The sequence below is a fragment of the Carlito syrichta genome, unplaced genomic scaffold (assembly GCF_000164805.1).
Source record: "Carlito syrichta isolate Samal-C Ts95f unplaced genomic scaffold, Tarsius_syrichta-2.0.1 Scaffold287539, whole genome shotgun sequence".
Lineage (NCBI taxonomy): Eukaryota > Metazoa > Chordata > Mammalia > Primates > Tarsiidae > Carlito > Carlito syrichta.
The window spans coordinates 146,442-171,062 of NW_007231635.1; the positions used below are offsets into that span (position 1 = coordinate 146,442).

Genomic DNA, 24,621 nt, shown 5'->3' on the forward strand with positions numbered 1-24,621 from the left:
TAGATAATTATTTTAGAAATAAGCCTTGACCACAGAGACAATCATTGCCAACAATACAGAGAGCCCCGTATCCATGAAATAAACATAACCCAGTAAATGCTATGCAACTTCTCATTTCTGGCTGTTGCCAAAATATTTTTTCTCTTTCCATTTTAGTGACTCCATTTCTGCCAGAATTTAACACTGACAGGGGTAATGTCGCTTCTTTTCTGGAAAGAAAAAAGCTTTCTGTTCTCAAGAGGAAAAAAAAAGAAGAAAAGAAAAAAATAGAACCAGCAAGAGAGACAGTTATTCTATTACCTTGGGAATCACTGCATTGCAATTGTATCATCTGAAAGGAATGTAAAAATGCAGTTTCTGTTTCAGATGGAGGGAGAGGGCCTGTACTAGACAAAGAAGCCAGGAATGTATTAAGGGAAAAAATCCTGTTTCCGTTTCTGGAAGATTAATACAAGGAGATTTTTTTTTTCAGGTTGACATGCTCCAATATTCGTTCCACAGAATCATGGAAATTGTGGGCATGACGGTCTGTCACAAGCATCAGGCCCAAGAAACCGTCAAACAGGGGCCTTCTGCATGCCAGCCTCTGTGCAAGGCATGCCACAGGTGCAGTTTATCTACTTTTAGGGTTTTGTTTTTTGCTTTTGCTTTTTTCTTTTTTTTGTGAGTTGAGGTCTCACTCTGTCTCCCAGGTTGGGGCATAGTGGCATGATCATGGCTCACCACAGCCTCAACCTTCTGGGTTCAGGCAATCCTTCAGCTTCAGCCTCTTGAGTAGCTGGGATTACAGGGGTGTACCACCACGCCTAGCTAATTTTAAAAAATTGTTTTTTCAGAGGCAGGGTCTTGCTGTGTTGCTCAGGCTGGTCTTGAACTCTGAGGCCAAGCAATCCTCCAGCCTCGGCTTCCCAAAGTGCTGGGCTTACAGGTGTGAGCCACCCTGCTCGGCCTCATACAGGTCTATAGAATAACTCCTATTACTATGTGGCAATTACCAACCCCATTTTCCAGATGAGAAAACAGATTCAAGAGATATGGCCTTGTTGTTCCAATGACATGGCTAGAAAATGGCTGAAATGCAAGGCTGTCTTCTCCGTCTTGGTTCAGTGCTCTTTCTAGTAAAACTTCTAGCTTGCTGCTCATGATTTTTGGAAGGCAGAGTATAAAACGGCGAGTGGCTGGAGGAAAGGGACTTCCCCAAGGAGTCAGCAGGAAGCTGGTCATTATTTGCCCCTTTCCCCACCTGAGCTCTTGGAATTCGGGTCAGACTGATGATACCACAGGGTCAGGACTGTGGTGTACGGGACTTCCTGTGATGGATACTCAGCTCTGTGTGTAGAGAACACCAAGCAGTCACCCCACAACAAGCGCCACGGTGATCTCAGGCAACTTTCTCCTATAACAGAGGGAGAAACTGAGGCATCAAGGCCAGGAGTCGAGGCTGTGGTGAGCCATGATGGTGCCACTGCACTCCAGCCTGGGTGGCAGAGCAAGACCTCGTCTCAAAAACAAAACAACGAAACAGGGCTGGGCGTGGTGGCATACACCTGTAGTCCCGCAGGAGGCTGAGGGGGAAGGATCGCCTTAGCCCAGGAGGTCGAGGCTGTGGTGAGTCGTGATGGTGCCACTGCACTCCAACCTGGGTGTGCAGGCCCAGTTGTGGCTTGGCCCCTGTGGTAGAGAATGCCTTTCTGCTCTTACTTCTCCCAGGCCCGGCTTCATCAGGAGCTGACAATTCATTGCCAAGGCCAAAGAGGATTTCAAGGTGATGCCAGCTCCTTCTATCTGTGGGAGAAGCATGAACTAGATTTCTATGGGCAGAGGCTAAAGCCAAGGAGTGTGACAGGACTGCGGGTTAAGAGCAGGGGTCAGAGGGAATAAAGTGTGTTTAGCTTCCTGGTAGAAGGAGTGAAAGAGAAACAGATGGGACTCCTAGGCCATCTCCTGTGTTCTTTTCTTCTTTTAGGGGGGTTGAGGTCTCACCCTGTCACCCAGGCAGGAGTGCAGTGGCACCATCGTGGCTCACCGCAGCCTCAACCTCCCAAGAGACTACAGGTATGTGCCACTACGCCCAGTCGTTTTGTTTTTGTTTTGTTTTTGAGACAAGGTCTTGCTCTGTCATCCAGGCTGGAGTGCCATGGCACAATCACAGCTCACCCCAGCCTCAACTTCCTGGGCTCAAGTGATCCTTCTGCTTCAGTCTTTTGAGTAGCTGGGACTATAGACCCACATCACCACGCCCAGCTAATCTTTTAGATTTTTTTTTTTTTTTTAGAGAGATGAGGTCTTGCAATGTTGCCCAGGCTGGTCTCAAACACCTGGGCTCAAGCAATCCTCCTGCCTTGGCCTTCCAAAGTGTTGGGATTATAGGTGTGAGTCACGGTACTGGCCACATCTGTTTTCTAAGGGAACATTTTCCTGGGAGTGGGTGTTCCTTAAGTTTCCTATGAAGGGTTAACTGACAACAAGTTCTGATTTAAAAAAAAAGTTTGGGTGAGGGTGCTCAGAATAGACACAAGAGAGGGAGCAAGGAAGGAAGGGAACAGGAAGTTCCCTTTACCTGGGCTCTAGGCTCCTCCTACGGCCTTAGGGACGGACACCCAACCATTGCTTCCTCAGCCCTTTAAGAAGCTTGAGTGTCTTGTCTTACAGAATAGCCAACCTTTTACCCTGGTTCCCAACCACCGCCTCTTCCCTCCCCTCTGAGAACTGCTGAGAGTTTCCTAGTATTCTGCACTGTTGGACGTCCCAATTCTCACTGCCACTACACTCACCCCACAGAAATCTGTGCTTGGATCCATGCAGACTTCCGGTGCCGCCACAGTGGACACTGCTCACTTGACTTGGTCTTTCAGTGACACCAGCTGTGTTGGCCATGGGCACACCTGCATGGCATTCTTTCTTTCCTCCTCTGATTCCACTTTCCCCCCAGGATTCACCCCTGTCCCTCTGTGTGTGTGTTTTGAGTTGGAGTCTCACTCTGTCGCCCAGGCTGGAGTGCAGTGGCACGCTCACGGCCACCACAGCCTCGACCGGCTGGGCTCAGGCGACCCTTCCACCTCGGCCACCCAAGTAGCTGGAACTACAGGCACACACCATCACGCCCAGCTAATTTTTGGGTTTATTGTTTATGAGACGCGGTCTCACCATGTAGTCCAGGCTGGCCTCGAACCCCTGGGCTCAGGCAATCCTCTCGCCTCTGCTTCCCAAAGTGCCGGGATTACAGGCTTGAGCCACCGCGCCCAGCTCCCGTTCCTCGAAGTCGCTTCTCAGGCGGCTTCTCCCCAGCCCACCCAACACTGACGTCTCCTCCAGAGCCCTGTCTTCAGCTCTTCCCGCCTCATGCTGCTGAGACTCCCAGCCCCATCTTCTGGAAGCTCCAGACAATATCCAGCTGGTGTTGAATCTTCACTCGAGGGGCCCCTTGGAAACTCAAACTCGAATCGAAAACTCAAATTGGTTTTCTCTTTCACTGGTCTCACCCATCCTGGCTGAATGCACCCACATCTACCCAGACCCATGGCTGGTGTCCACACTCTGCGTGCAGTTAAGTCCAATCAGGTCTCCCTAAAATCTTGTGTGAATTAATCTACACGCGGCTGTCACCATTGAGGGCCTTGACTTTTCCATGTGGACTAATCCAGTCCCTTTGGTCTTCCAGCTTTGTCCTCCCTTGGGCTGCTGACAGAGTGATCTAAAATACAAATGTAGCCATAAACTTTCCGGATTAAAGTTCTTCAGTGGCTCTAAAATATTTCTAGAGGCTCGAGTTCAAACTCCTTGTTGTGACCTTTGTGAGCTGGTCCTGGGAGCCCTCTCGCCACTCTACCCCTTAACTTTCGCCCTTCAGGAATACAGAACCACACGTGTTTCTCTGAACATGCCGTAACACTGTTTCCCTCTGTAACTTTGCAAATTTCCTCTGCTTAGAATCCTGCCCTATCCCTGCCTGGCAAATGCCTATCCAATGAAAAACTTTAAAACCTGGGTTTGTATCTCCTATGTGAAACCTTTCTTGACACTTGGTTAGAGATCACTACTCCCTTCCCCTCTGTGCTATCAGTAACTTCTATAATTTTACTTATTATATGGTAATAAAATACATTCTTTACATACCTCTACCTTCTTTAAGACCATGACTTTCTTTTTTTTTTGGAGTTGGAGTCTCTCTGTCACCAGGCTGGAGTGCAGTGGCAAGCTCACGGCCACCACAGCCTCGACCTGCTGGGCTCAGGCGATCCTTCTGCCTCAGCCTTCCGAGTAGCTGCAACTACAGGCACTTGCCATCATGCCTGGCTAATTTTTTTATTTATTGTAAAGATGAGGTCTCGCCAAGCTGCCCAGGCTGGTCTTAAACCCGTGGGCTTGGGCAATCCTCTCACCTCGGCCTCCCAAAGTGCTGGCATTATAGGCGTGAGCCACTGCCCCCAGCCAAGACCATGCCTTTCATAAGGGCAAGGTTAGTTCTTATCCATCCGTTCAGCAAATACTTTCTGAGTGCCTGGAATATTCAGGCACTGAGGCTGGTGTAAGGATTTAGGATGAGCATAGACTTTGGAGGCAGAAAGATTTGGGTGCAAATCTTGAGAAAATTACTCTATTTTTTAAAGTCTCGATTTCCTTACCTATAAAAATGGGGACACCAAGAGTAGAAACTTTCTTACCGGACACAGTTTGGGCTGTGAGTCGATCAAATAGGAGAGCATGTCAGGTAGTGGGAGACCCTAAAAAGACTCTCGTGGGTCTTAGGCGTTTTATTTCCACCTAAACCATACACAGGCATATTCACTTATCAGTCTCTTGACCCAGGCCCAAGCCTTTCTGTTGAATTTGGATTTGCTGCCTGGAGTCTCTGACCGCTTTCTTGCACAAGTCAAACCTAGAATGTCTTCTCAACTTTCAGGCTTCATTTCTTTCGGATGGACTAAGGACTGAAAAATACTCATGAAGTCAATGGAGTGCAGCATCCTTCCGTGGTTTTGGGATCCTCCCTTCCTTCAAACTTTTGTTCTATGGTCCAGAGATCTCTTATTTTTCACACCTGTTGGGCCATGAATTCACAGGGAATGGGTTCCAGCAGCTCAGGCTCCTTTCCGCCGGCTCTCACGAAGTGCGCTTCCCTGAGCGGGGCGGGCCGGTGCTTCAGGGGGACGCGAGGCCTTTCTCCTGGGCTTCCTACTTTTGCTGGTCATTTTCCTTCACACGTTTCAGGAAGCCACCTCGACTCCTACAGGACTTCACGTGCTCAGTACCGACAGTGATTCTCTCGCCAAGTTTCTTGCCCTGCCTTGTGTATTAACAACAACGCCCACAGCCTGCAGGATGACATCGGAGGCTCTTCTTGTCTTGCCATGGTGACATCTGTGGGGCATTCCTTGTTGGACAGCGCCCCTTCCCTTGATGTCTACGATATCACCTTTCTACTAGATTCTCAATGTGGCCAGAGGAGCAACTCCATGTTTTCTGAACGGCCGGGAGGACAGGTCCCGGGTGAGCCTCCTCCTTCCTTGTGCCCTTGTGTCATTCTGGTGAACTACCGGAAGACGAATTACTGGAAGACAGTGGTTCCAGCCCAAAGGTCTTAATCGCTTACAGTGTTGGTTTGCCCATACCTAAATTGATAGCTTTTTTAAAACAAGTTATTTGCTTCTAGTAATCTTTTCAGAGAATTTGTCTTTTTTTGACATCTTTCTTTGTATTATTGTGGTAAAAACATAAAACATTAAATTCGCCATCTTAGATGTATAATTTGGTAGTGTTAAGTGTATTCCCCTTGTTGTGCTACAGATTTCTAGAAATGTCTCATCTTGCGGCACTGAAGCCATATATTATTTATATTTTCTAATTTATTATTTTTAAAGAAACAGGCCTTGTTCTGTCACCCAGGCTAGAGTGCAGTGGCACAATCCTAGTTCACCGTAGCCTTGAATTCCTGGGCTCAAGTGATCCTCCTGCCTCAGCCTCCCAAGTAGCTAGGACTACGAGTGCACACAACCATGCCCAGCTTATTAATATTATTTTTCTAAACATTTTGTGGAGGTGGGGTCTCAAACTCCTGGCTTGAATTCTCTTGCCTCAGCCTCCCAAAGTGCTGGGATTACAGGCATGAGCCACCATGCCCAGCAACACTGAGACTTACACACATTCATTTCCCCTTGTCCCTGCTCTTGGCAGCCACCTTTCTACCTTCTGTTTCTATACTTCGTGACTACTTTAGACACTTCATATGAGTGGGATTACACTAATTTGTCCTTGTGACTGGCTTATTTTGCTTAGTATAATGTCCTCGAGGTTTATGTTTGTCACAGTATGTCCTTTTTTTTTGTTATTGTTGTTGTTTTTGTTTTTGAGTTGGAGTCTCACTCCGTCGCCCAGACTGGAGTGCAGTGGCCGCTCCCGGCCACCGCAGCCTCGACCTGCTGGGCTCCAGCAATCCTTCCGCCTCAGCCTTCCGAGTAGCCGGAATTACAGGTGCACGCTGCCACGCCCGGCTAACTTTTTGAATTACTGTGGAGATGAGGTCTCGCCAAGTTGCCCAGGCGGGTCTCGAACCCGCGGGCTCAGGCAATCCACTCACCTCGGCCTTCCAAAGCGCCGGGATTACAGGCTGAGCCACCGAGCCTGGCTTGTCCTTCCTTTTTAAAGGTTGCACGACATCCCATTGAGTGGGGGGCCTCCCCTCAAAACATCAGAATCTATTTAAAAACTGCGAATTTATTCTTACATGTTGAAACTTTCAGTCACCTTCAAATTACTCTGTTTGACACAAAACACCTATTGAAATGCTTTTTCCACCGCTCGAAATAGTTTTTGAACTCGTCCATTTTGATGCCTTTTGGATCTTCTGCCATTTGTTTCGCCTCTCCCACATCGGCAAAACGTTCCCTCTGCAGACTTTTTTCATCGGGGGAAAAAACAAAAAGATGTTGCTCAGGGTGAAATCGGGTGAACAGGGAGGTTAGGGAAGGGAGTTGTGGCTGTCTGGGGCCCCAAACTGCCGAACACTCCGTGCAGTGCAGGCAGGGGCCCTGGAAGTCACTCCTCGTGAAGAGGGCAGATGCGTTGAACCTCCAAGGAAAAATTCACTGCAGCTACACGCGGCTGCACAACAGCACTAGCTGGTACCCTGGTGGCGATGGGGATGCCTGTGCTACAAGGGGTTCAGTCTCCAAAAGATAATTCTGGCTCTTGGGGGGTCCCCCCGTATGTACTTGGCTCACACTCTGTTTATCCAATCATTTATTGATGGACACTTGGGTTTCCTTCTCTCCTGACTACTGTGAATCATGTTGCGATGACAATGGGTGTGCAGGTATCCCTTTGTGATGCTGCTCTAAATTCTTCTGGAGATATACCCAGAAGTGCAACTGCTGGATCATCTAGTCATTCAATTAATTTCTTGAGAAAACGCCATACTGTTTTGCTTTGCTCTTCTTTGTTTTTGAGTTGACGTCGCACTCTTTCGCCCAGGCTAGAGTGCAGTGGCGAGCTTACAACCACCACAGCCTCGACCGGCTGGGCTCAGGAGATCCTTCCACTTCAGCCTTCTGAGCAGCTGGAACTACAGGCATGCGCCACCATGCCTGGCTGATTTTTTTATTTATTGTAGAGACATCTCGCCAAGTTGCCCAGGCTGGTCTCGAACCTGTGGGCTTAGGCAATTCTCTCATCTCTGCCTCCCAAAGTGCTGGGATTACAGGTGTGAGCCACCGTTCCCAGCTTCATATTGTTTTTCAAAATGGCAGCACCGTTTTACATTTCCAACAACATTCCAGTTTCTCCACTTTCTCACCAACACTTGTCATTTACTGTTTACAAGTAGCCATCCTAATACATGTCAGGGATGTCTCTTTGAGGTTTTGCTTTGCATTTCTCTTATGATTAGTGACGCTCAGCATCTTTTCATATGCTTGTTGGTCATTTGTGCTTCTTCTTTGGAAAGCTGTTTATTCACATCCCTTGCTCAGGCTAATTTTTGTTGAATTACAAAGTTCCTCATATATTCTGGATATTAACCCCTTATCAGATACATGATTTGTAAATCTTTTCACTCATGCCATAGGGTGACTTGTCACTTTGTTGGCTGTTTTGACACTCATTTTAAAACTGCATAGTTTGGCTTGTCTGTTTTATTGTGCTTGTGCCTTGGAGGCCAGACCCGAGAAAGCATTGCCAAATGCAACATCCTGAAGCTTTCTTCCTTTGTTGTCTTTCAGGAGTTTTATAGCTTTAGGTTTCATGTTTAGGTCTTGAATCCGTTCTTAATTTTTGTAGATGGTGTAAGGTAAAGGCCCGTGTTCATTCTTTTGTTTGTGGATATGAAGTTTTTGCTTTTGCTTTTGAGTTGGAGTCTCACTCTGTCGCCCAAGTTGGAGGGCAGTGGCACGCTTACAGCCACAGCAGCTTTTCCTTGCTGGGCTCAGGTGGTCCTTCTGCCTCAGCCTGCCAAGTAGCTGGAACTACAGGTGTGTACCACCACACCCGGCTAATTTTTGGATTTATCGTAGAGACTAGGTCTTGCCAAGTTGCCCAGGCTGGTCTCGAACCCATGGGCTCAGGCAATCCTCTCACCTCAGCCTCCCAAAGTGCTGGGATGATAGGTATGAGCCACCACCCCCGGCAGATATCCAGTTTTACCAACAGCATTTTTAATACTTTTCTTTGGCACTCATATTTCATTGGCTCACCATTCAACACATTTATATAACGACACCCGTTCTGTTGGCACGAACAGGCTGGAGAAGGCACAGAACAGAGTGGACTCAGGTGAGCATCGTTTCTCAGAGTGGAGCTGAGCCACTCAGGGGTCCCTCTGTCGTCAAAAAGTCCCCATGGAGTGAGTGGCTGGACTAACCATCCCTTTTATTTTCTGTATTCTGATGCCTTCACATCTGGGGTCTTGCTACTCCTGGGGAGAACACCTCTCGCAGGGCTAGCCAATTTCTGGAGCTAGTGAGGGACTCACCTGAGACATGCCTTCCCTGGGCAAATCAACCAGTGCAGAGCCACACTCCACCACCTCCATCAAGTTCTCTTACTCAGGCCCACGATCCCCTGCCCGGACCACTGGGGCCAGGCACCACCGGACAGAGGCACCCCTGGGCCCCACAGCCTGCTGAACCTGTTCGACCTAGCTGGTCCTCTCAGCCTGCGTGCTCTGCCTCGCCCGTTCCTTCCTGTGAAAAGCACAATCAAGGCTCTTGCCCGGGTTATCCCTTGCCCCTCTCCGTCCTGTCTGACCCTGGTGCTTCCTGTGATGGGCACGCCTTTGCCTCCTGGGACCTGCGAATGTAACAAACAGTCTGTTCAAAGGCAACTGTCTCCAGATCTGTTGGTCCTGCCATACCTCCATAGTAATAAAACCTTTGTTTTAAAAGTGTGTCATGCATACCGGTCTGTGCTTCGGAGGAGAGGAGTGGCTATTTGAATGACTCCGACGTGTAGAGAGCAGGCAAGAGTGCGTCTGCTGTAGCCTCCTTGGGGCCACTTGAAGACTGAGGTCACATCTGAGGCACTTGTCCCATGCACGGCCCATCCTGAGGATCCAAGTGTTGGCTATGGGCACAATTGGGTACTGGGGACACAGCCGTGAATGATTCCTATTCTCACATCATTTTTTTTTTTTGAGTCGGAGTCTCACTCTGTCACCCAGACTGGAGTGCAGCGGCCGCTCCCAGCCACCGCAGCCTCAACCTGCCAGGTTCCGGCGATCCTTCTGCCTCAGCCTTCCAAGTAGTGGGAACTACAGGCACGTGCTACCACGCCCGGCTGATTTTTTGATTTATTGTGGAGATGAGGTCTTGCCAAGTTGCCCAGGTGGGTCTCGAACCCGCAGGCTCAGGCAATGCACTCACCTCAGCCTCCCAAGGCGTGGGACTACAGGCTGAGCCACCGAGCCCGGCTCTCATATCATTTTCAGACTACCAGACCATCTGTCAGGGATTTTAATTTAGCTTAAAGGGGAGGAAGAGGCTTCTGGGGTCTGAAAGAGAAGTACAAGTTAGACAGGTGGAAAGAGGGTTGGACAGAAAGAGGTTTCCAGGCGTGTCAACAGTATGTGCCAAGGCCTACAGGCAAGTCAGCCGCAGTTTGCCTGTGCTTAGCACAGTGCCTGGGGTGTAAGATTTTCTTTTCTTTCTCTCTCTCTCTTCTTCTTTTTCTCGAGTTGGAGTCTCACTGTCACCCAGGCTGGAGTGCAGTGGAACAATCATGCTCACTGCAGCCTTGACCTCCTGGCCTCAGGCATTCCTTCTGCCTAGACTTCCAAGTAACTGGAACCACAGGGACACCACCACACCCGACTAATTTTTTGATTTATTGTAGACGAGGTCTTGTCAAGTTGCCCAGGCTGGTCTTGAACCCCTTGATTCAGGCAATCCTCTCATCTCCACCTCCCAAGGTGCTGGGATTACAGATGTGAGCTACTGCTCCTGGTTATCTTTTTTCTTTAAGAGATAGGGTCATGCTACATTACTACCCAGGATCATCCTGAATTCCTGGGCTCAAGCAATCCTCCTGCCTCTATCTCCCAAAGTGCTGGGACTACAGGTGTGAGCCACCACACCCAGCCCTGTTTTGTTTTTGAGATAAGGTCTCACTCTGTTGCCCAGGCTGGAGTGCAGTGACACAATCACAGCTCACCCCAGCCTCGACTTCCTGGGCTCAGATGATCTTCCGCCTTAGCCTTTTGAGTAGCTGGGACTACAGACACGCATCGCCCTGCCTGGCTAATTTTTAAAAATTTTTTTGTAGAGATGAGGTCTTGCTATGTTGCCCAGGCCGGTCTCGAACTCCTGGGCTCAAGCAATTCTGCTGCCTTGGCCTCCCCAAATGCTGGGATTATAGGTGTGAGCCACCACACCTCGTCCTGTTTTGTTTTTAACTTGGTTTAATTTAATGCAGTTAATTTAAACTTCAAATTTAAACAATTTAATTTAGGCAGGAATGGGTTCAGAAACAGGCAGGGGACTGCTAAAGACCAGCTCTGACTGCGCTGACATCTTGATATGAGTAGACCCCTCCCAGTTCACTGGGAGAAGCATCCAATGGAGTGTCATTTCCAATAGCAGAGCATCAACTGTGCATTTAGAAAGTGCAAGTACCAGCCGGGTTTGGTGGCTCAGCCTGTAATCCCGTGCTTTGGGAGGCTGAGGTGAGTGGATTGCCTGGGCAACTTTGTGAGACCTCATCTCTACAATAAATAAATAAAAATTAGCCAGGTGTGGTAGTGCGCGCCTGTAGTTCCAGCTACTTGGAAGGTTGAGGCGGAAGGATCGCCAGAGCCCAGCAGGTCGGGGCTGTGGTGGCTGGGAGCGGCCACTGCACTCCAGTCTGGGTGACAGAGTGAGACTCCAACTCAAAAAAAAAAAATTGAAAATATTCTGTATGATCCACTTCTGGGTATACAGCCAAAGGAGCCATAATTAATATCTGGAAGAGATAAGTGCACCCCTATATTCAATGCAGCACTATTCATAAATGCCAACATGTAGAAACAACTTAGGTGCCCACTGATGAATGAATGAATAAAGAAACTGCAGCAGCCAGGCTCGGTGGCTCAGCCTGTAATCTCGCGCTTTGGGAGGCCGAGGTGAGTGGATTGCCTGAGCCCACAGGTTCGAGACCCGCCTGGGCAACTTGGCGAGACCTCATCCCCACAATAAAAATCAAAAATTAGCCGGGTGTGGTAGTGCACACCTGTAGTTCCAGCTACTTGGAAGGCTGAGGCGGAAGGATCGCCGGAGCCCAGCAGGTCGAGGCTGCGGTGGCCAGGAATGGCCACTGCACTCCAGTCTGGGCGACAGAGTGAGGCTCCAACACACACACAAAAAAAGAAAGTGAAAGTACCTTCTGCATGCCTGGAATAGTGCCAGTCACCGGGTGATGTTAGTGACTAGGACACAGATCCAGCCTGTGAACAACTCACAACATGAGGTGGTACATGAACAGCAAACAGAAGACACAGAGATCACAAATGAAACCAACAGGCAAGTCGGGAGAGACGCAACCCGAGGGCGCACAGCTGTCCCAGGACCCAACAGGGAGTTAGATTCTCAGCATCATCCCCATCCAGGTCCGCCGAAGCCAGTGACCTGGGGAAGAGGATTGGTTTTATTTTATTAATGACTTATTTATGATCATTATTTTTTGAGCCAGAGTCTCACTCTACTGCCCAGGCTGGAGTGCAGTGGCACATTCACGGTCACCACAGCTGCAACCTGCTGGGCTCAACCTTCGGCCTCAACCTTCCAAGGAGATGAAACCACAGGCGCGTGCCATCATCCTGGCTAATTTTCTGATTTATTGGAGAGATGAGGACTCGTCATGTTGTCCAGGCTGGTCTCAAGCCCCTGGGCTCAGGCAATCCTCTTGCCTCTACCTTCCAAAGTGCTGGGATTATAGGCATCAACCATTGCGCTTGACCCAGGATTGTTTTTAGATTACAAGGGCTACTACCTTCTGGACCAGTTTGGCTACAGACTGCCTATCATGAGTCAGAAAACCCATTCCGTTTCAGTCAGGATATGGTCACAGAACTTTGGTGTTTGTTTCCTCATCTGCAGAGAGGAACAATATCTCACTTCTCTTTTTCCTGCGCAGAGGCCTAGAAAGTCATGAGAACTCTTTAAAGGCCGAGAGACCTTCCGCAAGCAAGAGGATCCCAGCCATCACCTGTCACCTTTCCGTTTCGTGGGAACTTCAACGCGGTCCCCGTTAAATCCATTTCTTCTTGTACTATTCGTGAAAACCGACAATGCTTTTACGGAATTCAAGGGATTCAGAAAGCACTAAAGTGTTCACTGGAATCCAACCACAAACCCTCGTGCTGAAGAGATGAAAGGACAGCAGAGGCCAACATCAAGCTCCTCACACAGCTTCCATTTAAATTAAACTTCCTTTAATGAGATAAAAAACAAATGGTGCATTGCATAATATCTGTGGTCACAGTATAAAACAATACAATTAGTTCATATAACATTGGATATGGACAAAAATACACAAGACCCTTTCTTTGTCTATGGAAAATTCTGCAGATCCTTAGGTTCCCTACTAAAAAAGAAAGTCAGTCGGCTTTTTCCTTCTAGCGATCTGCACACATATGGATCACTCAGAATTTGGTCAAACAGCGGAGGAGAAAACTTACCCAAATCCCAGTTCCCTTCTTCCTCTGTTGTCATCGGTGAAACTTAAAAAAAAGTTTTCTGAAAGTAGCAAGTTGCGTAGTATTGCTTATTATTCCTGCCAAAAAGGCTCAGTCTTTGGCTCGCAGATGGTCAGTGACAAAATCATGGTTGCAGGCAGTCTGCAAAGCAAGAAGCAAGAGCCACCAGGGCAAGAGACAAAGGTCTGGGCAGGAGGGACGTCCTTTACCAGGATATCAGGGAGCCCCGTGGACAGGAGGGGGGCACACACAAATAAATACATGCCTAAGATTCAACCCAGTCGGTGAGTCAGAGTTCCACCGTCCCATGGAAAATCTAAAAAGTTATTAAAAAGTCAGCTTGCATTTTTCTCTTCTTTTCTTTTTAAAAGTGAAACGTGTATGTAAACATCATAAAGTAAACAATTTAAAGTGATTTCGAGGCTTCTATCTGAACACAGCTTAGGCTCTTGCTGGGGCTATTTTTATGATTAGGAAAAAAAAAACCCAAACTTCTATAAAGTTTCTTTTTATTAAGAAGTGCAATTCCATCCGTGTGAGACGTGGCTGGGTCCCTCTTCCATTCCCACCAGTGCCGCTGGCAAGTCTCTTCCAGAAGGGCACTTGTGGGAGCCCGATTTGGTACAATAAAGGAAAGTATCTCACACTTTAAAAATACACATTCCAGGCAAACTGATGTTCCCAGAAGGAACTAGGTCCTTGGTACAATGCCCTGGGAGTTCTCACCCGCCTTCCTCCCAGCCCCCAGGTGACTTGCAGTTCGACCAGCCCCAGTGGATACAGGGTGGGTGGGTGACGGTCAATGCCTTAACTCCAGCCCTGAGCTGCGATATCGGTCTGAAAGGAAAAGGTACAATGTGCACGCACACATCCCCTTTACCACCTCTGAGCATCTGGTGTGACTCAGTCCATGGTTTCACATACACCTGGGGCCACCTTAGCTATGTCCAAAGCTAAGCACCCTTTCTTCCTCCTGCAGCACACCTGTCCTGGCTCTTCTTTTAATAACCGCACGGGCTCAAAGGGCACTGGCTCTTCCTAGGACGGCACCTGTCTCTACAGAGCTTCTCTTGTACAATCACGCGTGACCCACCTCTGAAATAGCAGTTAGGAAATGACATGTAGAAAAATACCCAAATCTAGTGTCATCAGAGCCTTGTCCTCTTCCTTCTAGTCCTCCGGGTCTGCTGGGGCACACCTGCTGCCCATCTTCCTGCCCCGTGTCTGGGCTGCTTCCACCAGCAAAGAATTTAGAGTTTCTGTCCCATGAGTCGACCCACCAGTGGGAAAAACTCAGTGGGAATCTGCCTCCGGGGACGACTCAGTGATAAAGGTAGAACCGACTGTGGGCAGGAGAGAAAGGGGAGCGGGGGAAGGGAGAGCCGGGAGGAACACGGCTCCCCTGGCCCCCGGTGACAAAGAGCGGCACACAACGGCCATCGTTTTGCATGACTTTATTGCTGAAACAAATGAATCTTTCTCCCCCTTTGGAAGACAGAGCAGTGTTGACCCTTCAGAGCCAGGATAAAAGCACAGAGGACTGCAATTAGGGCATGAGTCGCCAGTGAGCCTCAGAAAACCCCACGGGGATGCTTCCTCAAGGCCCGAGCTGTGCAGGGGGCGAGACACTTCAGGGAGTGAGGCTCCAAGGGGAACACTCTTCAGGTAGCAGCAGAGGGCCGCGGCTCGGAAGACTCCTTCTTGCCCGCTCTCTTACGCCTGATGGGAGCAGTTCGGGCACAGCGGGCGGCTCTCAACGCTACTCAACCGGCCACTCACGTGACGGCAGATTGCCGGGTTTCCTTAGTGTTCCTAATAGGAAAGCAAACACGCCACAAAGTATACCCTTCCTCACTCACCCCCTGCGGTGGATCTTAAAAAGCCTTGAAGGACTGCAAAGGTCATAGAAGATGCATGGTTCTTCTAGGCCATTTCTGATTCCTCGAAGTCAGTCTTGCAAGCAGCAGTTTGCCTTCACGCTAAGGATGTGGCATGTCTGCGGGTGCCCCGGCAAGTGCCCTGGTGACCCGCGCCCTTGCCTCCCGCGGAGGGAATGGAGGTGGCTTCTTCAGTCTGATGCGTACCCAGCACCACCGGCCCTCCTGGCTCCAGTCACATAAATCTAACCTCCCGGGATCCCTCTTCCGCACGGGATCCCTTGAAGCACAGGGACCTCAGGACTATGGGCGTGAGTGTCTGTCCTTCTCCTTGTCCCCAGCCTCTTCTTCCTCGCAGCCTTTCTTACCGCCCTGGACAGAGGTGGCTGTGTATTTTTCTTCATATTCATGCTTAAGGCTAAGGTGGCAAGATAAGGTGCTTGGTGGAGAGCCAAATTTGAGATTCCAGGCCTGCCATTTCAGCACTCTCACATTTAAAAAACAAAAAACACAAAAGAAATGGAAAAGGGGCAGAGAGGGTTAAAAAAAAGAAAGGAAAAAAATGCATTTGGGGCTCACTAAGAATTATCTATTCAAGTTTAGATTCCAAATAGAGTCTAAACCCCTGAAAATAGGGGTGGGGCAGGGCAGTCAACGCCACACATTAGCCTTGGTACCAGGTCTGCGTCGTCTCCGAGTTGGGGGGGAGAGGGAGCTGGCTACCCCGCGGGAGGGCACGGGCGGGCCCACGGTGGAGGACGCAGTACGCCGGCACCCCTTCCTCACCACAAACCCTCGGAACAGAAGCTATCAACACACGCAAGTCAGAGGATCTATAAACCAGTGGGAGCAAAGAAATTAGACGAGGGTTAACCATTAGAAAGCCGCAGCTGGGAAACACACACTCAATTGCTCCAGCGGAAAGTGCCGTGGGAAGAAGAGCCGTGTGCTGGTAGACATGTCCACGCTCAGAACTCGACATGCAGGAAAGACGGAGCGCCGAGTCCCACCTGAGATTAGAGAGGACTGGTCTGGAGTGTCACACACTTCGTCTTACAACGTCACTGTCCTCTTCTCGCCCCAATGGCTGCCAGGAGGTCCCCTGCCACTCCCTTCCCGGGCCGCCTAGTCCATCTCCATCGACATGAGCCGCCGGCGCTCACGCCTGGTCTCCTGAACCTCCTTCTTACAACACCAGTGGGAGCTGCAGTACCCGATGAGGCAGGACAGGAGCCCGATGACAGTGGACAGACCCACGCCGATCAGCAGGGGATACTTGAAGGCATTCAGCACTGGGAAAGAGATCAAGGGCGAGCCAGTGAGCGCCACCGAGGAGGCCGCCAGGGTCTCCCGCCTTGCCCCGCAGACCGGGATCCCCCTGAGAGATGGGGCCTCGTTCGTCCTGGATCCAGCACCCAGCGCGGCACCGGAGACAGGAGCGGCTCGACCCTCTCTGTCAGAAAAAGGAGCAAGTGTCTCCCCGCCCAGCTCTGAGGCGAGCATACAAACCATAAAAAAGATTCCACTTGATGCCTTTGAATGTCAACTTGCTTTTTAGGGTTTTGGCAGGAGATTGATTTTTAAAAGTCAGTATAAGGGCACCACGCATTCGGCAGCAGATGCATCCTTAAAAAAACTGTGCACAAATCAATTCTAGGCATCAAATAACTGAAGTGTACTAAGGGAGCTATTTTAAGTAACACTATAGTAAATTACCTAGCAAAGTGAATAATCACTCCCTTACTTGTTTTGTTAAATCTGGGTTTTCATATGGAGCTACTTCAAGCAAGGAATTTCTAAAATGCAAATATGGTACAGATGACTTCAGTTTCTGAAATGCACACACGCCACTCGGAGCTGACCCATGGAGTCCCACCTTCCCTTGCCCCTAAGTACCAATTCTCCCGGGGTGGATGCTGCTGCCGTGCCAGGCACCTTCCGCTCAATAGGGCTTGATTTTCAAAACGGCCTCATGACACACTATCATCCCATTTTTCAGGAGAGGAAATGGGTCAGAAAGGCTATGTGATCTGGGCACAGGGGCTCAAGTCTGTCATCCCAGCACTTTGGGAGGTGGAGGCGGGAGGACTGCCTGAGCTCAGGGGTTCGAGACCAGCCTGAGCCACATGGCGAGACCTTGTCTCTACAATAGATAAATAAATTAGCCGGGTGCGGTGGCACATGGCCTGTGGTTCCAGCCACTTAGAAGACTGAGGCGGAAGGATCACCTGAGCCCAGTAGGTCGAGGCGGAGGTGTATGTGAGCGTGCCACTGCACTGCAGTCTGAGCAACAGAGTGAGACTCCAACTCAAAAGAGAGAGAGAGAGAGAGAAAGGCTCTGTGATCTGTGGATATATCAGGGGAAACACACTCCAAAGTCGTCTACTAAACCTCAGAGGCACATGGAATTTTATTCTGTCCAAGGAGCTATTTCAATTAACATTTGCTTGCTGAAGTTTTCTGAACCAAGGAACATCTGTCTCCCTCCCCCAACCTCCACTCTTCCCTGCTCTAGGAGGATCAGGGAACAGACCTCTGACTATCTAGTCAGGGTGAGGAGCTTACCCTCCTGTTCTGGGGCTTGGCGAAGTCTCCACTCAGTGCCAGTAAGCCCAGAAGGAATCTCCCTTCTTCAAGAAGCAGCAGGTACCTGAACTGTGGCCTCCTCTGTTGACCTGCACCTTCTCTCTCCGTGCTGTCCTCTGCCTGACCGAATTCATGCCACCGCCGGGACAGTGAAGTGACTTTCTTTCTTTTTTTTTTTTTTTTTTTGAGTCGGCGACTCATTCTGTTTTGCCCAGGCTGGAATGCAGTGGCACGATCACCACGATCATGGCTCATGGCAGCCTCAACCTCCTGGGCTCAGATGATCCTTCCACCTCAGCAGCCTGAGTGGCGGGGACTACAGGCGCATACCACCTCACCTGGCTAATTTTTTGTAGAGACATGGTCTCGCTATGTTGCCCAGGATGATCTCGAACTCCTGGACTCAAGCAATCCTCCTACTTCAGCTTCCCAAAGTACTGGGATTATAGGCGTGAGCCACTGTGACCAGACTAAAGTGGCTTTCTACAGAATTTATGAAAGAGGTGAAGACCCAACAATTTCTCTAGTAAGTCTCGAAAATCATTTCCGAATGATTCCACCAGCACATGCCAGCAAAGCTGGGGAAACAGCAAGGGCGGCTTGTGCTTTCCAGGCCTGGAAAGGAAACAGGACGTGCTGGGGCACATCCCTCAAACCGTGGACACCTGGATTCTGTCAGCCTGGCACAGAGAGAGGACACTCCCCAAACATGAAGGGATCTGCATGACATTCTTACCATCCATCTTCACAGTTATGAAGACGGGCTTGGAGTGGATCTCTGCCTCCTTCTGCCATGAGCCTGTGGGTGACTTCACCCATGGAGTCACAGCACAGTAGTAGTTGCCAAAGTCCTGGTCCTCGGAGCCATGCACTTGCAGCAAGAATTCCAGCACGCTCACGCGCTCCAAGCTGAGGTCGCTCTTCCAGTCCCTGCGGGCCGTGGTCACAATCCCCTTCCGATCCAGGGAAGACAGGAGGACGGGAGCCTTATCCAGGCCGAAGGAGTGCACCGCAAACCAGGACACATCAAAGGCCATGTCATCTACGATTACCAAGCCAAAGCCCTGTGGTCAGTGCAACGGGCACCAGTCATATGTTTATCAGCCATGTATGCAAACCTCACTGGGGCCAGCATAGCACTGCATGCCTTAGGTCTCACTGAATCCTCACGGCAACCCTGGGAGGGCATCTTTCTCCCTCTACGGAGAGACTGCATACCCTGCTCAAGGTCACGCGGCCAGCAGGTAGCAGAGTGTGCAGTTTTGCTCAGGGAGTCTGGCTGCACAGCCCAGCCCTCTTAACCACCGTGCTGCCATTCCCCAGCCTGCCCAGGGAGCCACAGGAAGAAAAGTCAGGGCCAAAACCGTCTCCCTAAGAGAACATGATTGCAAAGCTGGCAGGCATACTCTGGCTCCCAAGGAAAACAGGTCCTTTGACATTTCAGGCTGAAGAACCCAAATCTGGAAGGACACTAAAGCCATACAGAGCAAAGTGTCTATCAAATGAATTGCATGAAATTTAGAGCTATACACAGTTTAGATTTTATGGTGTGCTGTGTTTCTTTTTATTTTATTTTTTCCTTGCAGAAGTGCTTAAGTTCAAAACAAGAGGGGAAAAAATGTCAAGCTGAGAAAATTGAACACAGTTTAACAGTCCCAGAGAGTAATGCTGCTGAATCGTAAAGTACTCTGCAAAATTAAGGCTCTACAAGCCTCAAATAAATTAATACGGGCATAAGAGAAAGAAGACTTTGGCACAAGTGGTAATTCTCCTGGAATGTGAAAACGGAGCACACATCATAAGCCCTTGACCTCTTCTCTGGGCTGGTACCAGCCATCATCAGCTGTGTCGGCTCCGAGATTCCTCCAGCAACAAAGAACCTCAGCTACAACAGTGTTTTGTCTCAAATCCACTTGAGAAGGCTTTTTATACAAATGCTCTACAACATGGTTCTGCTGAACAAAAGGAAACATTTATTCATTTAGTAAAAATACACTAATAACCTCAAAAAGCACATAAGGCAGATAAAATAATTTCTGATGCTTACATATTAAAAAAAGAATGGAAGCCAAACTAAAAGCAGGAATTTCTACAAAATTATCCAAATGATAATTCCTTTTCAGCTCAATGCAAAAACGCATTCTCTTCCTTTTGTCCCCGTTCATATAAAATGTTCTTGTTCTCAGCATTTCCTCAAGAAGACTGGCTCCTGGGGGCCGAGGGAATGCTGTGAACTTCCTCACACCCTCACAGTGCCAGGGCAGAGAGGGCTCCCGGATCATGCTCATGTCTTCCATGTAAACTCCTAATTCAGTGCTGCTGTCACCTGCAGGTGCTTGGTGGTTGCTAAAGGGAAAAGCCACAGTTGTGATCCCATGACCTGTGCCCAGACGCTAGCCCTGACCCCCAACTGCGCCCTACAGTGGGGGAGCCAGGTTAGAGGCCAGAATGCCCGGGCTCGAATCCGAGCATCAGCACTTATGAGCTGTGTGACCTGGGCGAGTCACCTAAGTTCACTGGGACTTAGTTTTCTCCCCTGTAAAATGAAAATGACAGCACCCAGGATTAAACTGATTACATGTGTACACGTGTTTGGAACAGCATCTGAACACAGTAAGTGCTCAATAAAAGCTGATCACCATAAACAACACTCTCTCCACAGTTCAACAGCTGCAAAGACAGGCACCAAATGCTGTTGGGGTCCTGTCCAGATCATCTGGTGCGCTGACCCCCAGCGCTTGTGGGGGCTGGCTGCTAAAACTCTCACATCAGGACCCTTCTCCAGGGGGCTGATGAAAGCCATCTTCTGGAGTCATAAGACACCCTCACTCCTTGGCCATTCAGCCTGTGGGCAACGATGGACTAATGAGGAGACAGAAAATCTCAGGGTGGGCCTACCATGTGGTACCAGTCAAGTGCCAGAGCTCCCAGTGTGGAGCTAAGACTTGTTCTGCTTCACACCTCTGCTTGGCTTCTTCCCTGGCTCTCTTGAGTCCCTCCCTCCCTTGAGGCGTTCTTCTCCCTCAAGCTACCGCTTACCTGCTGTCTCAGTCTCTGCCTGGGGAGAAGAAGCCGACCGGAGGGCCTCCTCAGAAGGGCCACGACTGGCCGCCCCGCCCCCACCTGGGCACAGATCCCTTTGGCCCTCAGCCCGCATACGCCACAGGGCCTTCCCCAGAGAGAAGCCCCTTGCAGCCCATAGGATGTGTGAGGCAAAACCAAATGGCAACTGGTGTTTAATTACTCAGAACCCTCCACCCACACAGTCCAAGAGGGCAAAGTTCTGGAAAACTGTGCTGTGAAAGGCAACAACCACCCACAGCTTTTTCAATTACACTGGAGGAAAAGACTTTCAGATCAAGGGCACAACTGGTGACCCATTCATTGACGGAGAAAGAGCATTTAACGGATTTCTTTTTGTATGGGCCACAAATGAGCTTTAAGGGCCAAAACGGTGTCACATTGCTCTCGGGGGACTCCCTTTCCCTTCCCTCGCGCTCCCTTGTACTTTTACCTTCATTTTCACTTCTGAATCCTACATTGTGTCCTCAGCCTTCCACATCCCAGGAACAGTCCTGCCCTGACCCCTGAGAACAGAGCTAACCAACTCCACTGGCCAAGACGGCTTGCTTTCTCTTCCTTTTCTTAACATCCAACATAAACTCTTCTTCCCCCCTGCCTCGAAAGAGCAACCACGTCCAGCTTCCCTCCAGAGCAATACTGGCATCAACCAACTAGCCCAGGGGTCAGGAGACTACAGCCCGCAGGCCAAGTCACTTGTTTCTGTAAATACAGTTTCATCGACACAGCTATGCCCAATTGTTGACATTATTATCTACACCTGCTCTCGCACTACTGCAAGGCAGAGCTGAGAGGCTGCCTCAGAGAACATCTGGCCCACATTATATTTCCTAGTTGGGTCCCTCACAGAAAATATCTGCTGACCTGAACCTTCAACCAGAAGTCCTGCGGGAGTCCGAAGTCTGCTTGGACGGTGATGGAGTTCAGGCCTCTGCTCCCAGATGCCACCGATGGCTAGTCCCCCACTCAGGGACTCACTCTGCGTTAGTTCCATGCCACCCTCCCTTTGCTGAGAACCTGTCCCTCCATAGAGGATGGAAACGGCCTCTAGTTCCCTCCCCAGGGCCACACTTCCAGCGGTCTCCACCCAGAAACTTGTGAATCCTATACAGTTTGGGCCCTTCTGAGGTGCAAATCTGCCAGCAGTCACGACTCTGCCTGTGATGGGGTAAGGCAGCACAAAGAGTGGCTCACGCCCACACTCCCAGAACTTTGGGAGGACAAGGCTGGAGGATTGCTAGAGCCGAGGAGTTCGAGACCAGTCTGGGTAACAAAATGAGATCTCTTTTCGACAAAAAATAAAAAAATTAGCCAGCCGTGGTGGCACGTGCCTAGATTCCTTTCTGCTGAGGCAGAAAGGTCACCTGAGCCCAGGAGGTCAAGGCTATAGTAAGCAGTGATCGCATGACGGCATTCCAGCCTGTATGTCTCGAGACCCCACCTTAAAAAAAAAAAGAGTGGCGAGGGTGAAAGCACACATGGGGAATGGGGAAAAGGGAAGCCCTTAGTGAGTCAGGTTCTCTGTAGGGTCTTTAGGAAAAGGCAGAGGTGGGTGTACTCCCAAACCAAGTGCACTGAATGCCCTCTGAAGCCCTAAGAGTCGAAGAGCAAGCAAGGGACATTAACTGATTCCTGAATGGGGCCAAGCAGAAAAGCAGTAAGACTGATGGGTCCTGCTATTCTGAGGCATCTTGTTGGCAACACTAATATTATTTGCAAAGAAAAGATTTACAGAGATCTTCTAAGAATTCTAACTACAATAGCACCCTGTGGTCACTTGCTACTCCTTAACTCGGGTCTCTATTTCTCCGTAGCATAAATTGCTCTCTGGTAGTCCACACGCTTTCTTCCTTGCCTGTGTCCTTAACTAGGTTGCAAGCACCACGAGGGTAGACTTAGCCTTTTGTTCACTCTTCCAGAGCTAGCTCAATCAATTTCTAAATGAATAACACAAGAGAAGGAGCTGGACCCTGGTGTGGGTCTCCAACCAACCTGGATCAGTCCTGGAGGTGACCCACTGACCCCCTTGACCACTCAGATTCCAATGTCTGGATGCAGTTCCAAGTCATTCGGCAGATAGATGTGCCCATTCAGGTGGTATTTATTCCACACCTCATGAGTACAATGTATTGAGCCAGGCAGCTTGGGGACAAAACAGACAATCCAGTCCCTGCCCCTACATCTGGGTAACAACCTGAGGCTACGAGGACGACAGGAGACACATTTACAGAATCAACGTGGGGAGGGGTGAGGATGGAGAGAAGTACCTGGATCCAGCGCCGCTCCTTCGACAGAGATGATACAGAACAGCTTGATCAGATCTCCCCGGACGACCGACGGTGTGTCCGAATGCACAGAGGCGTTGAATATAGGGCCTGGAGGGAAGGAATGCTGGCCTCGTTAATCTCATTCACACTTTGATCAAATGTCGTTCTTGGTGTTCTAGGGTTGCTTCTCTTCTTTTCAGAGAGGCACATGCATCAGACACTTCCGAATGAACTCCCTCCCGCCTAAGATGACGGCCAAGGAGCTCTTCCTAAAGGGTCACTATTTCCCCAGGCTTTCTTTGACCTCTTCTCTGATGACCGCCACAGTCTCGTCCGAAGGCTATCCCTTGCCCATCTCCCACCCTGGAATAGCCTGGGCCGTTTCTAGTTCTAACGGTCTATTCCTAGAGAAGGGTGGCTTTGGGGATCAGAGGAATAGGGACTGAACCAGGGATGCTTTTGGTCCCAATGGAGTGAGTGGTCTCATCAGGCTGTGCTGGGTGCCAAGAACAGGGGTCTTGCTGGCAAGAGGCCAAAATCCAGTCAGGGGACAGGCGTGTCAACAATGACAATGTTTCTATGAGGTGTGGCAGGAGCACCCACGGCACGGCTCCAGTCTGCCAAGGGAAACGGAAGCAGCCTCGACATTCCTTCAAAATACTACGCAGGTGGAGTTGGCTCTGGGCATGTGGGGCAGGGAGTCGACGGAAGCTCTCCGTACTTTCTGCTCAATTTTGCTGGAAACCTAAAACCGCTCTAAAAAATAAAGGCTTATCAAAAAACCAAACAAAAACAAAATCCCTACCCAGTCTTGTATACCTCCCTGAGAACACTGTAGGCATAATTATTATTTTTAACCCATCCATCAATCCTTCTTAGGTGAGAGCATTTCATAGCTCTAGGCTTAGCTGATTCTAGGAGTTCAGTGTTAACTTTATCCTGACTCCTAAAATCTGGGGACAGATAAACCTGAAAGAAGTTTCCAGAACATAAATGCTACGGGATTCCCTTTGGGTCTCCTGCGAAAAAAAGATAGATGGCCCCGACTGCTGATTCTAAAACTCATTAGAAGAGTACAGCTAAGACTACTTTCCACTTCGTATTGCCAGAAAGGAAAAACTACTCCAAAGCACTTTTTATAAACTTACAGAAGACGTGACCATAACAGAGAGCAAAATGATGAAAAGGGTTGTATTTTCATTTCAACACGACAACTAATAAGATGAATTCATCAGATTGTTTTCTTAACCAACTCTATGAATAATGTGTGTTTTCCTGGGAGAAAGGGGAAGGTTGGTTGTAGAATATTGAATCCTAGGAGGGGTTAGGCAGCCCTGGGTGGGAACTGCTGAGGGCTCTGGTTAGCCAGGGAACGTCTCTAGGGGGGATAAATAACAGAATGGCAGTTCCAGGAAATGGGAAAAGAGACACAAGCAAAGACAGCAAGGCAACTTGACCTATTTCTGGACGCCTCTCCTTCTATTAATGCAGGTCTCAGCCCCGGCTGCCTCGGTCCTCGCACCCTGTGGCCATGAAGCGGGCCAGGATTAGACCAACTGCTCTGAGGTGGCTCTGTGGTGATGACTGGGGGTGCTCATGCCACGTATGGCCATCTGTGATGAGTATAGGTGAGCAGCAACCACGGCAA

At 49.5% G+C, this 24,621-nt stretch overlaps 1 protein-coding gene across 1 annotated transcript in view; it reads right to left on the reverse strand.

Moving 5' to 3' along the window:
- Positions 1-12,876: 12,876 nt before the first annotated feature.
- Positions 12,877-24,621, reverse strand: part of PTGFRN (prostaglandin F2 receptor inhibitor) — a 76,703-nt gene continuing 64,958 nt past the window's right edge. Inside the window, exons 9-11 of the mRNA XM_021709875.1 lie at positions 22,974-23,081; positions 18,362-18,667; positions 12,877-16,331 (exon numbers count right to left, since the gene is read on the reverse strand). Coding sequence (XP_021565550.1) covers positions 16,165-16,331; positions 18,362-18,667; positions 22,974-23,081 — 581 coding nt within the window. The 3' untranslated portion in view covers positions 12,877-16,164. The remainder of the gene's footprint in view (positions 16,332-18,361; positions 18,668-22,973; positions 23,082-24,621) is intronic.